Source organism: Oryx dammah, unplaced genomic scaffold (assembly GCF_014754425.2).
Source record: "Oryx dammah isolate SB20612 unplaced genomic scaffold, SCBI_Odam_1.1 HiC_scaffold_29, whole genome shotgun sequence".
NCBI lineage: Eukaryota > Metazoa > Chordata > Mammalia > Artiodactyla > Bovidae > Oryx > Oryx dammah.
In genome coordinates, this window is record NW_024070213.1 from 91,853,174 (window position 1) to 91,869,252 (window position 16,079).

Genomic DNA, 16,079 nt, shown 5'->3' on the forward strand with positions numbered 1-16,079 from the left:
ACTAGATATCAATTCCAAGAAAAAAACTGTAAGAAACACAAACACATGGAGACTAAACAACACATTTCTAAATAACCAACAGGTTACTGAAGAAATCAAAAGGGAAATAAAAAAATTTCTAGAAACAAATGACAGTGAAAACACAACTCAAAACGTATGGGATGCAGCAAAAGCAGTTCTAAGAGGGAAGCTTATAGCAATTCAATCCTACCTCAAGAAACAAGAAAAACATCGAATAGACAACCTAACTTTACACCTAAAACAACTGGAAAGAGAAGAACAAAAAAAACCCCAAATTAGTAGAAGGAAATAAATCATAAAGATCCAAGCAGAAATAAATGAAAAGAAATGAAAGAAACAATAGTAAAGATTAATAAAACTAACAGATTATTTGAGAAGATAAACAAAATTGATAAACCTTTAGCCAGACTCATCATGAGAAAAAGAGAGAAGAATCAAATCAACAAAATTAGAAATGAAAAAGGAGAGGTTACAACAGACAAAAAGGATTTTAAGAGACTATTAACTATATGGCAATAAAATAGATAACTTGGAAGAAATTGACAGATGCTTAGAAAAGTTCAATCTTCCAAGACTGAACCAGGAAGAAATAGGAATTATGAACAACCTAATTACAAGCACTGAAATTGAATCTGTGATCAAAAATCTCCCAAAAAACAAAAGCCCAGGACCAGATGGCTTCACAGCTGAATTCTATCAAATATTAGAGAAGAGCTAATGCCTATCCTTCTAAAACTCTTTAAAAAAATTGCAGAGGAAGGAACACTTCCAAACTCATTCTATGAGGCCACCATCACCCTGATACCAAAACCAGACAAAGACAACACAAAAAAGGAAACTACAGGACAATATCACTGATGAACATACATGCAAAAATCCTCAAAAAAATTTTAGCAAACAGAAGTCAGCAGTATATCAAAAAAAACTCACACACCATGATCAAATTGGGTGTATACCAGGGATGTAAGGATTCTTCAACATATGCAAGTCAATGTGATACACCATATTAACAAATTGAAAGATAAAAACCATATGATAACTTCAATAGATGCAGAAAAAGCCTTTGACAAAATTCAGCACCCATTTATGATTAAAACTCTTTAAAAAATGGGCACAGAAGGAACTTACCTCAACATAGTAAAGGCCATATATGATAAGCCTATGGCAAACATTATTCTCAATGGTGAAAAACCAAAAGCTTTCCCCCTAAGATCAGGAACAGGACAAGGGTGTCCACTTTCACCACTATTATTCAATATAGTTCTGGAAGTCCTAGCTACAGCAATCAGAGAAGAACAAGAAATAAAAGGAATTCAGATCAGAAAAGAAGAAGTAAAGCTCTCACTGTTTGCAGATGACATGGTACTGTACATAGAAAACCCTAAAGATAGTATCAGAAAATTACTAGAGCTAATCAGTGAATTTAGCAAAATTGCAGGATACAAAATCAATACACAGAAATCACTTTCATTCCTATGTAATAACAATGAAAATCAGAAAGAGAAATTAAGGAATTAATCTCATTCACCATTGCAACAAAAAGAACTAAATATCTAGGAATAAACTTACCTAAGGAGACAAAAGAACTGTACACAGAATATTATAAGACACTAATGAAAGAAATCAAAGATGACATAAACAGATGGAGAGATATTCCACGTTCCTGGGTAGTAAGAATCAATATTGTGAAAATGACTATACTACCAAACACAATCTACAGATTCAATGCGATCCCTATGAAATTACCAATGGCATTTTTCACAGAACTAGAACAAAATATTTCACAATTCATATGGAAACACAGAAGACCCCGAATAGGCCAAACAGTCTTGAGAAAGAAGAATGGAGCTGGAGGAATCAACCTTTCTGCCTTCAGATTATATCTCAAAGTAACAGTCATCAAGAGAGTAAGGGACTAGAACAAAAACAGAAATATAGACCAATGGAACAAGATAGAAAGCCCAGAAATAAACCCATGCACCTATGAGTACCTTATTTTTGACAAAGGAGGCAAGTATATACAATGAGGTAAAGATAGCCTCTTGAACAAATGGTGCTGGGAAAACTGGACAGCTACATGTAAAAGAATAACATTAGAACACTTCCTAACACCATACACAAAGATAAACTCAAAATGGATTAAAGACCTAAATGTAAGACCAGAAACTATAAAACTCTTAGAGGAAAACATAGGCAGACAATTTGATGACATAAATCAAAGCAAGATCCTCTATGACCCACCTCTTAGAGTAAAGGAAATGAAAAGTAAACAAGTGGGACCTGATTAAACTTAAAGGCTTTAGCACAGCAAAGGAAACTATAAGCAAGTGAAAAGACAACCCTCAGGATGGGAGAAAACAACAGCAAATGAAACAACTGACAAAGGATCAATTTCCAGAATTTACAAGCAGCTCATACAACTCAATACCAGAAAAGCAAATAACCCAATCAAAATGTGGTAAAAAGATCTAAACAGACATTTAGCCAAAAAAAAACATACTGATGGCTAACAAACACATGAAAAGATGCTCAACATCGCTCATTATTCAGTTCAGTTCAGTCACTCAGTTGTGTCTGACTCTTTGCGACTCCATGAATCGCAGCACACCAGGCATCCCTGTCTATCACCACCTCCCGGAGTTCACTCAGACTTATATCCATTGAGTCGGTGATGCCATACAGCCATCTCATCCTCTGTTGTCCCCTTTTCCTCCTGCCCCCAATCCCTCCCAGCATCGGAGTCTTTTCCAATGAGTCAACTCTTCGCATGAGGTGGCCATGGAGTTTCAGCTTTAGCATCATTCCTTCCAAAGAAATCCCAGGGTCGATCTCCTTCAGAATGGACTGGTTGGATCTCCTTGCAGTCCAAGGGACTCTCAGGAGTCTTCTCCAACACCACAGTTCAAAAGCATCAATTCTTCAGCGTTCAGCTTTCTTCACAGTCCAACTCTCACATCCATACATGACCACTGGAAAAACCATAGCCTTGACTAGACGGACCTTTGTCACTCATTATTACAGAAATGCAAATCAAAACTACAATGAGATATCACCTCACACCGGCCAGAATGGCCATCATCAAAAAGTCTAAAAACAATAAATACTGGAGAGGGTGTGGAGAAAAGGGAATGCTCTTGCACTTTTGGTGGGAATGTAAATTGATACAGCCACTATGGAAGATGGTATGGAGATTCCTTAAAAAAACTAGGCATAAAACCACCATATAACCCAGCAATCCCACCCCTAGGCATATACCCTGAGGAAACAAAAATTGAAAGAGACACATGTATCCCATTGTTCACTGCAGCACTGTACAATAGCTAGAACATGGAAACAACCTAGATGCCCATTGACAGATGTATGGATAAAGAAGTTGTCATACAAATACACAATGGAATATTACTCAGCCATAAAAAGGAATGCACTCCACTCGATTTGTTCATAGTGATGCTTTCTAAGGCCCACTTGACTTCACATTCCAGGATGTTCAGCTCTAGGTGACTGATCACACCATCGTGATTATCTGGGTCATGAAGCTCTTTTTTGTACAGTTCTTCTGTGTATTCTTGCCACTTCTTCTTAATATCTTCTGCTTCTGTTAGGTCCATACCATTTCTGTCCTTTATCGAGCCCATCTTTGCATGAGATGTTCCCTTGGAGTCTCTAATTTTCTTGAAGAGATCTCTAGTCTTTCCCATTCTGTTGTTTTCCTCTATTTTTTTGCATTAATCGCTGAGGAAGGCTTTCTTATCTCTCCTTGCTATTCCTTGGAACTCTGCATTCAGATGCTTATATCTTTCCTTTTTTCCTTTGCTTTTCGCTTCTCTTCTTTTCACAGCTATTTGTAAGGCCTCCCCAGACAGCCATTTTGCTTTTTTGCATTTCTTTTCCATGGGGATGGTCTTGATCCCTGTCTCCTGTACAATGTCACGAACCTCCGTCCATAGTTCATCAGGCACTCTGTCTATCAGATCTAGTCCCTTAAATCTATTTCTCACTTCCACTGTATAATCATAAGGAATTTGATTTAGGTCATATGTGAATGGTCTAGTGGTTTTCCCTACTTTCTTCAATTTAACTCTGAATTTGGCAATCAGGAGTTCATGATCTGAGCCACAGTCAGCTCCTGGTCTTGTTTTTGCTGACTGCATAGAGCTTCTCCATCTTTGGCTGCAAAGAATATAATCAATCTGATTTTGGTGTTGACCATCTGGTGGTGTCATTCCCTTAGAAGAAATGGAGTAGCCATCATGGTCAAAAAAAGAGTCCAAAATGCAATACTTGGATGCAATCTCAAAAACGACAGAATGATCTTTGTTCGTTTCCAAGGCAAACCATTCAGTATCATGGTAATTCAAGCCTATGCCCCAACCAGTGACACTGAAGAAGCTGAAGTTGAATGGTTCTATGAACACCTACAAAACCTTTTAGAACTAACACCCAAAAAAGATGTCCTTTTCATTACAGGGGACTGGAATGCAAAAGTAGGAAGTCAAGAAACACCTGGAGTAGCAGGCAAATTTGGCCTTGGAGTACGGAATGAAGCAGGACAAAGGCTATTTCATTTATTTAGTTAGGCTCATTTCTCAAGAGCCTACTCAGTGCTTGGTATTCTTCTAGGTTTCTTTGTTCTCTTACAGTTCATTTATTTGAAGGAAGACAACACTAAAGAAGCCAGGGACAAAGAAACAGTGAGACAAGAAAATATCAGGGAGTGATAAACCTTATATGAAAATAGAATCTAACTTGATTTTCATGAAGAGGTGCTATTTGAGACTGAACAGCAGTAATGGAAGCTATTAAACCAGAAGAAACATGCTAGGTCTGCACGCTGTGCTTATGCACACAGTCAGATTTATATTGCTAAACAGTCATTGTGTAGCCCTGTTTGTTTCTCAGCTCCTCTGATGGAAGAACAGGATGAGAGCTGATCTTTGATCCCAACACCAAATCCTCCTGGGCCTCACATCACCCTAAGACTTCTAATTACATATTTTCTCTCTTATGTAAACTTAGTACCATATCCTCTTGTTTATCTGTGTCTAGTTAATTCTTGTCTTTATGAAACTCACTTATGTATCCTTGCCCATCCCAGTGCAGGACTGCTGCAGAATCTTCCAATCTTTGTGAGGTATCTGACAAGGGGCAAGGGGCCTGATTTTGGACCAAGTCCTTGATGTTCCTCTCAAGACCTCCCTTCAGGCTGAGGCTTATTTTTTGGTTCCTTTCAGGGCCGAGGTCTTTTACTAAATGATTCAAATGAGAGTGTGCACTGCTGGTGGGGCCAGGTTTGTGATCATTGGTAAGTTCAGAGGGTAGAAAGAGATGTGAAGTTTGTATGGAGGAATACTGAAGTCTCACTTATTTAAGAAGTCATGTTATCTGTTTTGCAAACTGTTTAATATAGGAAGTATAATAAAAATGATAGGTTACTTAATTTGAAACTTTAAAAATATATTGTGAATAAAATTAAAATTGTGTTAGATTGTAAAGCCTTGTGATTTTTCTAATAGTTTAAAAATATTAAAATCTCTGCTGTTTTTAAAATGATAAGATCAGAAAACAGAATAAACTACTTGAATAGAAAATCATGAATGAAGAAGTTCAAATGTCAATAAATGCATGCAGTTTGCTCAGATTTACTATAATCCAGAAAACGCAAATGAGCATAACAAATACTGCTTTGACCGATCAGGTTAGCAAAATAATATTGAGATACATTCACTTCTGGCAAGATGGTTGGAAAGAAGCACTCTCATATTTTCTTTCCTTTAATAATAATTTTTTGAGTTCTTTGGGAAAAAAATTTGATAGTACCTATTAAAAACATTCATGAGTCTATTAATAAGTCTGGCAATCTAGAGCATTGATATAAAATATTTGGTAAGAGTACATTAAAAAGGCATATCAATGGCTTTATGACCGGTAGCAGCGAAACATTTTAGAGAACATTCTGGATTTAATTTCAGTTGTTAATTGGACTTAATTTTAATTTGAGAATATGAATTTAGCATTTCTTGGCTTTTGTTGTTGCTTAGTCTCTAAGTTGTGTGTGACTCTTTGTGACTCTATGGATTGTAGCCCGCCGCCAGGCTCCTCTGTCCATCGGATTCTCCAGGTCAGAATACTGGAGTGAGTTGCCATTTCCTTCTCCAGATATTTCTGACTCAGTGATTGAACCTGGGTCTCTTGCATTTCAGGCAGCTTCCTTACCATCTGGGCCACAGGGAAGCCCATTTTTGTGCTACATATTGTAAACATAACCTCACTTTCCATCTATAATTCTTTCCTTCCTTCTTACTTGTGTTATTATTTATTAGGCTTTATCACCTAGAAAGTGAAGAGGAGCTAAAAAGCCTCTTGATGAAAGTAAAAGAGGAGAGTGAAAAAGTTGGCTTAAAGCTCAACACTCAGAAGACTAAGATCATGGCATCTGGTCCCATCACTTCATGGCAAATATATGGGGAAACAGTGGAAAGTGTCAGACTCTATTTTTGGGGGCTCCAAAATCACTGCAGATGGTGACTGCAGCCATGAAATTAAAAGACACTTACTCCTTGGAAGCAAAGTTATGACCAACCTAGATAGCATATTCAAAAGCAGAGATATTACTTTGCCAACAAAGGTCCATCTAGTCAAGGCTATGGTTTTTCCAGTGGTCATGTATGGATGTGAGAGTTGGACTGTGAAGAAAGCTGAGTGCTGAAGAATTGATGCTTTTGAACTGTGGTGTTGGAGAAGACTCTTGAGAGTCCCTTGGACTGCAAGGAGATCCAACCAGTCCATTCTAAATGGATTCATGTCAATCTATGCCAAAACCAATACAGAATTGTAAAGTAAAAATTAAAAATAAATAAATAAATTAAAAAAAAATAATAAATAAAAAAAAAAATAAAAAATAAAGGAGATCGGTCCTGGGTGTTCTTTGGAAGGACTGATGCTAAAGCTGAAACTCCAATACTTTGGCCACCTCATGCGAAGAGTTGACTCATTGGAAAAGACTGTGATGCTGGGAGGGATTGGGGGCAGGAGGAGAAGGGGATGGCCGAGGATGAGATGGCTGGATGGCATCACCGACTCGATGGACATAAGTTTAGGTGAACTCTGGCAGTTGGTGATGGACAGGGAGGCCTGGCGTGCTGCAGTTCATGGAGTTGCAAACAGTCGGACACGACTGAGCAACTGAAGTGAACTGATCACCTTATACATACAAAATATTCTTTTCCATTTTTCTCTCCTTCCTCCCTGCCTCCTTCCCTCCCTTCCTTCCTATTTACTTATTAACATATGGGTTTCAACAACAGGGTGTATGGTGTGTAATGTTTGTGTGCTTTGTTCACTACTGCTTCCTTAATGTCTGGTGCTCAATGAATATCTGTAGAATGAATGTATGGAGTCAAGGCATGCATTAATTAACAGACATCCATTTCATTTTCTATTGTTTTTCTCTTTATTCACATGTGCAGGAGAGAGACCATAGCTGGAAGAATGCACAGCCTGACTCTCAGATGGTGGTTCTGCCATCAGGCTGCTCTACCCTGATTAATCTCCTTTGATGAGAGACAAGCCTGAGTAAGCTTCCAAAGTCCCTGAAGGGAGCACTGCAGATATGACTAAATCAGGAAGACTGGATGTGGGGTTTTTTCATCTTGTCAGAAAAGACTATAATCATGATACCACTGTATCTGCAAGGTATGAATGTGTTAGAATGATTGATATTATTATCTTTCCAAGAGCCTCAGGATGTGCTGTTCTTTCTTTGGTGGTTTCTCTGAGAACCAACACTCTTGGCATTAACTAACCCGGATTCTGGTCTGGCATCTTCTGATCGGTGTTCTCTTTCTTCCTATATAATGTTGACGTGGAATACTTGAGTCAAGATTCCTCTGGGCTCCGAAAATTTCCTGTGATCCCTGCTTTGCAATTGACCATCATGAAGCTCTTAGCCTTCCTGATGACACTGGTGGCAGTTTCCACCATCCTAGTTTCTGGCCGTAAGTAAAGATTCTTACCCCAAAATAAGGTTTGGAGGAATAGTTACATCAAGATAAGAACTCTGCGTGGATGTGGGTTTGGGGGAGCCTAGAAGGCTGGTCTCTCCTGCCCTCTACTCCAGTCCCCTGTTCCATTACCCTTTTAACTGACCATTCATGATAGATTTGACTCTACCCTTAGGCTCTTCCTAATTCAATCAGATCATAGCTCATTTCTGACCTGGGAACCCAGTTTCATGGTCAGAGTCAGTAAAATCTGTTTAAGAACACAAATCAGAGGTTTATTTCAGAAAATGAAAAGTGACCACATATTGTGGGGTTTTATATTATCTGTGCATCTTTCCCCCTCAATGTGTGCACCAAAGACTAAAGTTATTTGACTCTGAAAGCCTGCACCATTGTCCATATTCTTCTCTCCACACCCAAATCTGGTGTTCAACTCATGTCCTGTTTTTATTTTTCTCTTTCAGAGAATACAACAACTGCTCCACAGGACACACCTGGTAAGTTTGCCCTTGCACCTCATCTCCTTTCAGCAACAACCATTTTCCATCCCAGCCTCATGTCAAAGTTTCCACAGGAGATAGGATATAAGGATTCCTAAGCCCAAGCCTGGCAAAGCCTTCTGCCTGATTCAAATGTTTATGGTGAACATAGAAAGTCTGCTTATTTCTTACACTTTATTAGAGAACATGAACACTCTGGCATGAATATATATAAATTGTGGGTGAATCATTGAATTTTCTTCAGCAGAGAGGAGGCTGTGGTCTGATGTCGTGGCCTGAGAATTTGGAGGAGGTGCATGTAAAGTCTTTCTGATTACCCTAAACCAAAGGGTTGAATATATGGCCAGTGGGTAAATGAGAGGCCATTTAGTCCCTGTGATAGGGATAGAATAAGATAGTTCTATACCTGGAAATCCCACTTGGGGAAGACAGAGAGGGATTTCAGAAGATCACCATGTGCTAGACACCAACCAGAAGATGATCAGAACATATGGCAACTAAGCAACAATCAGAACATTTTGAAAGTAAACAGACTTACTGTTTACTCAGTGGCCACTGCCACTGAAAAATGGGATGAGACCTGAATTTGGCCTTGGGAGGTTTATAATAACAGATCCTGAAAAACTGCATTCCTGCACGTAGCCAAGACAGGAGTATAGGTGAAAGAGAAAAGAAACTACGTGAAAGAGGACATTATACCACAACCTGAGATGAATTACTGTATTTTAGGATATGTCACCACTTCTTTGTTAATATACATATAATGATAGCACCATGACCGTTCTGGTTAGACCATACAATGTCAAGGAGGAACTAATGAGGTAAGCCTTGATGTCTGACCCCAAAAGAGAAAATCTGTGGTCTTCTACCCTTCCCATTTTTTCTTTGATTATAAAAATGCAGCCCTTAGGAATTCCCTGGTAGTCCATGGGTTAGGATGTGACACATTCACTGCTTGAGCCTGTTTTTGATCCCTGGTCCACGAACTAAACTCCTATGAGCTTTGGGATATGGCCAGAAAAAAAAAGTAGGCAGCCCTCTTTGTTCTCAGGGCTGCAGTCCCTTGCTTGCCTGTATCTCTCACAAGTATCCTACTCTAATTAACTCCCTCTTTGCCTGTTGCTTTGCCTCTGGCTGAATTCTTTCTGTGGCTGATTGTTTTGCACCAAGACAAAAGAACCTACAGACCAGGCACCAGGTGTGTGGTTTGAATTAAAAGATTGTGAGTTAATGTCACCTCTTAAATCAGGAGTTGTGGATTCCAGTCCCGGTCTGAAGTGCGACTGGATTCAAATCCCACTGAGGAGTGTAGTTTCATCATAATGAGGAGAATGTAGTTCCTGAGTTCAGTTCAGTCCAGTCACTCAGTCCTGTCTGACTCTTTGCGACTCCATGAATTGCAGCACGCCAGGCCTCCCTCTCCATCACCAACTCCCAGAGTTCACTCACACTCACGTCCATTGAGTCGGTGATGCCATCCAGCCATCTCATCCTCTGTCGTCCCCTTCTCCTCCTGCCCCTAATCCCTCCCAGCATTAGAGTCTTTTCCAATGAGTCAACTCTTCGCATGAGGTGGCCAAAGTACTGGAGTTTCAGCTTTAGCATCAGTCCTTCCAAAGAACACCCAGGACCGATCTCCTTTAGAATGGACTGGTTGGATCACCTTGCAGTCCAAGGGACTCTTGAGTCTTCTCCAACACCACAGTTCAAAAGCATCAATTCTTCAGCACTCAGCTTTCTTCACAGTCCAACTCTCACATCCATATATGTGACCACTGGAAAAACCATAGCCTTGACTAGATGGACCTTTGTTGGCAAAATAATGTCTCTGCTTTTGAATATGCTATGTAGGTTGGCCATAACTTTGCTTCCAAGGAGTAAGTGTCTTTTAATTTCATGGCTGCAGTCACCATCTGCAGTGATTTTGGAGCCCCAAAAAATAAAGTCTGACACTGTTTCTCCACCTATTTCACATGAAGTGATGGGACCAGATGCCATGATCTTCGTTTTCTGAATGTTGAGCTTTAAGCCAACTTTTCACTCTCCTCTTTCACTTTCATCAAGAGGCTTTTTAGTTCCTCTTTACTTTCTGCCTGAGGGTGATGCAGAAATGAGGGCATAAGGACCACATGGGAGAGTGGGATAACAGGATGTGGAATGTAGGGGTCAAGTGCAAGTAGGGCTCTAAGCTCTGCTCTTTGTAATGGCGTCGATGCCTGATTCCCAGGCTGAGGTTTGTTTTCATTCTTCAACCTGAATCCCAAGGTTGTGGACCAAAGCTCCTGGTCATTCTTGGACTGTCACACAGCACCCTGCCCATTCTGTGCTGTGTGTCGTGCTCATACAGGCATTCTGAAGATTCCTCTTTTCAGCCTCAACAGCCTGGGGCCTTGGGTTCTCCGATCACAGGGCGCTGACTCTAGTCTGACCTCGCATACTGTGCCCCATGTGCCATGTGGAGTCCAGCTAAACAATATTCTCTTTCCTGCATGAGGCCTGAGTCAGCACAGCCACGGTACGGGTATGGAGATGGTGATGAGATGGTTTTGGCTCACAGTTTTCAGGTCTGACTCTTGCTCTTTGTTAGCAGCTCTGTGGGGAGAGAGAAATCTCATAAGTCTTGGCAAGGTCCTTTTGAACACGGGGTGGGTCAAAATGCATTTGTTTATTCTTATTATTTCCAGAATAGTATTAATATTTCCCATGATGTAGAAGGGACTCGCACAATTATTGCTATAGTACAAGTTCCCACAAAAGGTGTGACAAATATCTCTCTCCTTAGGCCAGAACTTGCAAAAAGAGATTTTGCTGCCTTAAAAGAAAGGAGATACTTGCTCTAATCTGAGATGAATCAACTGATTCTTCTCTTCTCCTCATACTGCAATGCTCCTCATACTTAGAACCTACTCAGTTCTAAGTCATTCTGTGGGAAGTCCCAAAATGTCAGTCCACAGGAAGTTCCTTTTCGTCTTTCAGCAGTGGTTCCTGTGAATAAGGACATATGTGGATTTGGTCTTTCGTGTATTTGCCTGTGTCTTCCCTCAGCCTCACTGCCCTAGCAAGGAAATGCTAAATTCTTTCTCTCCCACGAAGGATGAGGCTAGGAACAATGAGTAAGAGGAGAGTTGGTAGCTAGGGTAAAGGTATGACAGAATTGATGACATTTGCTGAGATGAATTCAGAATGAGAAATGCACATTCAAACATGTTGCCCAAAGAGTCACATGTTTTGATTTTAATGTTTCCTCCTAATTTCAGCTTCAGAAGCTGCTGCCACAAACTCTACTGACCCCAGCGAAAGTACAGATGCTCCCAGTCAAAGTACAGATGCCCCCACCACAACCTCTGCTGATTCCACTTCCACTGCTGCCAGCACGACCAGCGCTGCATCTACCACCACTCAATTTTGTAAGATCACCCCATAAGTACTTTCTTCATGGATCTCCTGGATTTCCTGTGTCCACTATTCTCAGCATAGACTATATTTGGGGGGCAGAAAAAGTCACGAGAAAAGTTCTGTTCTCTTTTCAGTATTTTCTAAATCCTTGTGGTTTTACAAATCAAGCCAAGAGACAACATCAGAGGAATCAAAAATTTTGAGTCTGTAGTTTGTTTACCAATTTTATCTGCATGGCTCTTGAAATTTTAGAATTTAACAGGTAAAATTCATCATTAGTGAAACTGACAATGGAGAGACCAAAGTATGTCCCTCCATGTGGCCAGGTACCTGGCTAAGTCTGTTTTGTTTTGCTAGAAAATTCTTATTTCCTTTAAAGATCTTTCTAAAAATAGAAAATATCTTTACAAAGATGCTTCCTTGAGGCAGAATGCTTTGAGTGTTATTCTGGGTATTTCTGGGCATTTGGAATTCCACTGTGGTTCACGGTACAGTCTTCCTATTCCTGGTTCATTTCCCCCTGACCTTAAACAGCCTGGTAAAATCAGTGACTACTATGATTGATTCTGAATATATGACAGGCAATGTGGTATCAAATTCAGATATGTAATGTAGGGATGGGCTAAAAGTCCATTCAGGTTTTTCCATAAGATATGGTCAACCAACTAGTTTAAATCTCATAGTAACTCTATGAAATAAGTATTTTAAAGATGATGAAATAAAAAATTGCAACAGAAACTTCCCCTTGAATATTGTGCAGTAAGAGATGAGATGGATTGGTACATAACCAATGAAAGTCCTGAGGAATCTTAGAAATATTTATACTCTTTCAGTGCATGGCTCCTGGCTCAAAGTTCTGTACTGGGTAGTCAATGGGTGAGAAAATGAATATTTGTCTTTTAACAAGAGAAGCCTGGACTGCTGTGTGCTATAGCATATCGAAAACTAATCATTTTGGTCATCTTTGTTTTTTTCTAAACTTCCCACTGATCTAGGCTTCCATCCCAGGCTCCACATCCAATTGCCTCTGGATAGGAGTTAGGTGTCTATCTTTCAGGAATGTAAATCTCTTTTTGACCATGAATTCAGTGCCATTTGACATTTGTTAGTCTTCTTGCAGATTCCAAGGTATAAAGCCACATTTTCAACCTTTTTTGAAAACCTCTTATCTTTTTTCTGTTTCAGGTTTCTTTCCACGTTTTAACATATTTTGCTGAGTTATTAGTGAGATGGAATCAGCCTCGGCCTTCTGCATTTGATCCTGCTGGGCTGGGCCAATATGTCCCTTGATTTGTTTTAATGCAACGACTTTCCATCCCTACTATGTCTATCCTATCTCTAATCAGTGTATCTTCTTTAAAATAAAAAAATCATGAGCAACATGAAAAAAATGGTTTTCTGTAGGTGCTGGCATGGTGATTGTCCAAGTGACAGAGTTTGAATCCTACCTAGTTCTTTCTTGGGTTAACATTAATAAATAGACTTTCTACATGTTTATCCAATTTTTTAAAAACAGGAGATGATCCTTTGGTATATCACTAAAGACTAGAGTTTTCTGTACGTGAGTGCACTAATCAACATTTCCTGCGTACAAATGTTCACTCTGATTCCATCAAACTCTGCTATTAACTGACCCTTAATTATTCTCATATCCTCAGTGGCTTGGCAGGTGAGAAAGAGGGAAGCACTCCCGAGGTCTGGGAACTAGCCTGACACACTTGTGCTTTGGAATTGTTAGGGTCTGACCTGATTTCAGAGCTTAGAAATGGTGCTCTCTTATTGCACACAAACAATATCACAAAACACCAACATCAGAGAAAGGCATACGGTGACTCCCATAATTTTGACCAACTCATAATTTTGTTTCAGTACAAACAATAACAAGATCCTTGTACAAACCATAAAATATTATCAGTAAATATCACCCTCTCCCAGGTAATGAGTTCATTACATATTACAACTTTAGCCCCACTCTAGCCTCTTCTCTCCATCGGGTTTGTTAAGACACTCAGTTATAGCATTATTTGTGCTCCCTTAGAGTCACTAATCAGAGCAAAGGCCTGCTTCCTTAAACCTTCCCTCAAGTCACCTCACATACACTCAAATCTTGTAACAAGTCCTTTCTTAGACCCTTGGATTAAGGCACCTGTCTGTAATTCCCCATGGTTCGTGTTCTCCCCACTGCCATGAGTACTAAACCCAAACCAACTCAACTATAGCTGTGTTCCTGGTGGTCTGGGGCTGGAAGATTTTGATACCTGAATGTATAATTGGGATGGTCATGGTATGAGAACAAGGTGTGGTATCTTTGTCTTTCTCCCTTTGGATATTTGCTGGGTTAAAATTTGCCCAATTCTGGGAGGTTTGGTTAATTGGAGCCTTCACAACTGCCTGAACCGTCACCATAAGTAAACTAAACAGTGCAAATTCAAGGAGAACAACATTAATGGTCTGATTAATTAAATGATTGAAGATGAAATTTGATGCTAAATTTTCTAAAAAATAATTATCTGATTCCACTTAATAACAGATGAAAGTGTTAGACACTGAATCGTGTCTGACTCTTTGTGACCCATAGACTGTAGCCCACGAGGCTCCTCTGTCCATGGAATTCTTCAGGCAAGAATACCGGAGTGGGTGGTCATTTCCTTCTCCAGGGAATCCTCCCAACTCAGGGATTGAACTGGGTCTCCTGCATTGCAGGCAGATTCTTCACCATTTGAGTCACCTGGGAAGCCCTATAATAACAGGTAGTGGAGACTGTTAAATGTCAGACAAGGTGAGTCTGCTAATTATTTAAGCTACCTGACATTGAAATAGGCTGGGACCTGGGACTCTTGCTGGAGTACTTACACCTGGACAAATGTCTCCTGGGACAATAGGATCCAAAGAAACTATAAGGGATGCATGTGTAGTTGGGGAAATTGTGAACAAAAACTATAATAAAACCGCAAACCAAATGCCACTTCTGAGGTACCTGGAGCAAAAGCAGGGTACTGTGCATGATCCCTGTACATAGCACACCAAGGGGTGGCTAGACCATCTCAGCTCTGTCTCCTGACCAACACATGGACCTGCCTCATTACTCCTTTAGTGACCCAAGCCGTTCCTCTGGGGGAGTGGGCAAGGGTATCTGTTACTTGCTTTTGCTCCCTTGTGCCACAGAATGAGACCCAATAAAGTGCAGCATGGGACTCTGTTCTGGCCACTTATATATTTCTGTTGATTAAAGATACAAGGGCCTGTGCTGGCAACAATATTATAAAGACAATTTAGGAAGAGCAACAGGCCAAGTGGGACTGGTGAATGCTTATCCACTTTTATAACACTTTTCATAATAGGCCCTCAGTCCACCCAGGCACAATGTGAATTTTCATAGACTGGAGTTTGTATACATTCACTATATTGCCCCAGGGTCTTTTGAGTCTTTTAGCATATTGCCATAATCTAACTCAGACAAGATTTGGAATTAATAACCATTAAGGGCAAATTATATGCAGAGTACATCATGAGAAACGCTGGACTGGAAGAAACACAAGCTGGAATCAAGATTGCCGGGAGAAATATCAATCACCTCAGATATTAAGATGACACCACCCTTATGGCAGAAAGTGAAGAGGAACTAAAAAGCCTCTTGATGAAAGTGAAAGAGGAGAGCGAAAAAGTTGGCTTTAAGCTCAACATTCAGAAAACGAAGATCATGGCATCCGGTCCCATCACTTCATGGGAAATGGATAGGGAAACAGTGGAAACAGTGTCAGACTTTATTTTGGGGGGCTCCAAAATCACTGCAGATGGTGACTGCAGCCACGAAATTAAAAGACGCTTACTCCTTGGAAGAAAAGTTATGAGCAGCCTGTTAGCATATTCAAAAGCAGAGACATTACTTTGCCGACTAAGGTCCGTCTAGTCAAGGCTATGGTTTTTCCTGTGGTCATGCATGGATGTGAGAGTTGGACTGTGAAGAAGGCTGAGCGCCGAAGAATTGATGCTTTTGAACTGTGGTGTTGGAGAAGACTCTTGAGAGTCCCTTGGACTGCAAGGAGAGCCAACCAGTCCATTCTGAAGGAGATCAGTCCTGGGTGTTCTTTGGAAGGACTAAAGAACTGAAGCTGCAGTACTTTGGCCACCTCATGCGAAGAGTTGACTCATTGGAAAAGAT

At 40.1% G+C, this 16,079-nt stretch overlaps 1 protein-coding gene across 1 annotated transcript; it reads left to right on the forward strand.

Moving 5' to 3' along the window:
* The first annotated feature begins 7,912 nt into the window (after positions 1-7,912).
* On the forward strand, positions 7,913-13,310 carry LOC120858349 (cell wall protein IFF6-like). Its single transcript, XM_040234395.1, has 4 exons — positions 7,913-8,015; positions 8,486-8,518; positions 11,779-11,928; positions 13,103-13,310. Exons 1-4 carry the CDS (start codon positions 7,955-7,957, stop codon positions 13,132-13,134), a joined length of 276 nt encoding a protein of 91 aa, XP_040090329.1. The 5' UTR covers positions 7,913-7,954; the 3' UTR covers positions 13,135-13,310.
* The last annotated feature ends 2,769 nt before the right edge of the window (positions 13,311-16,079 follow it).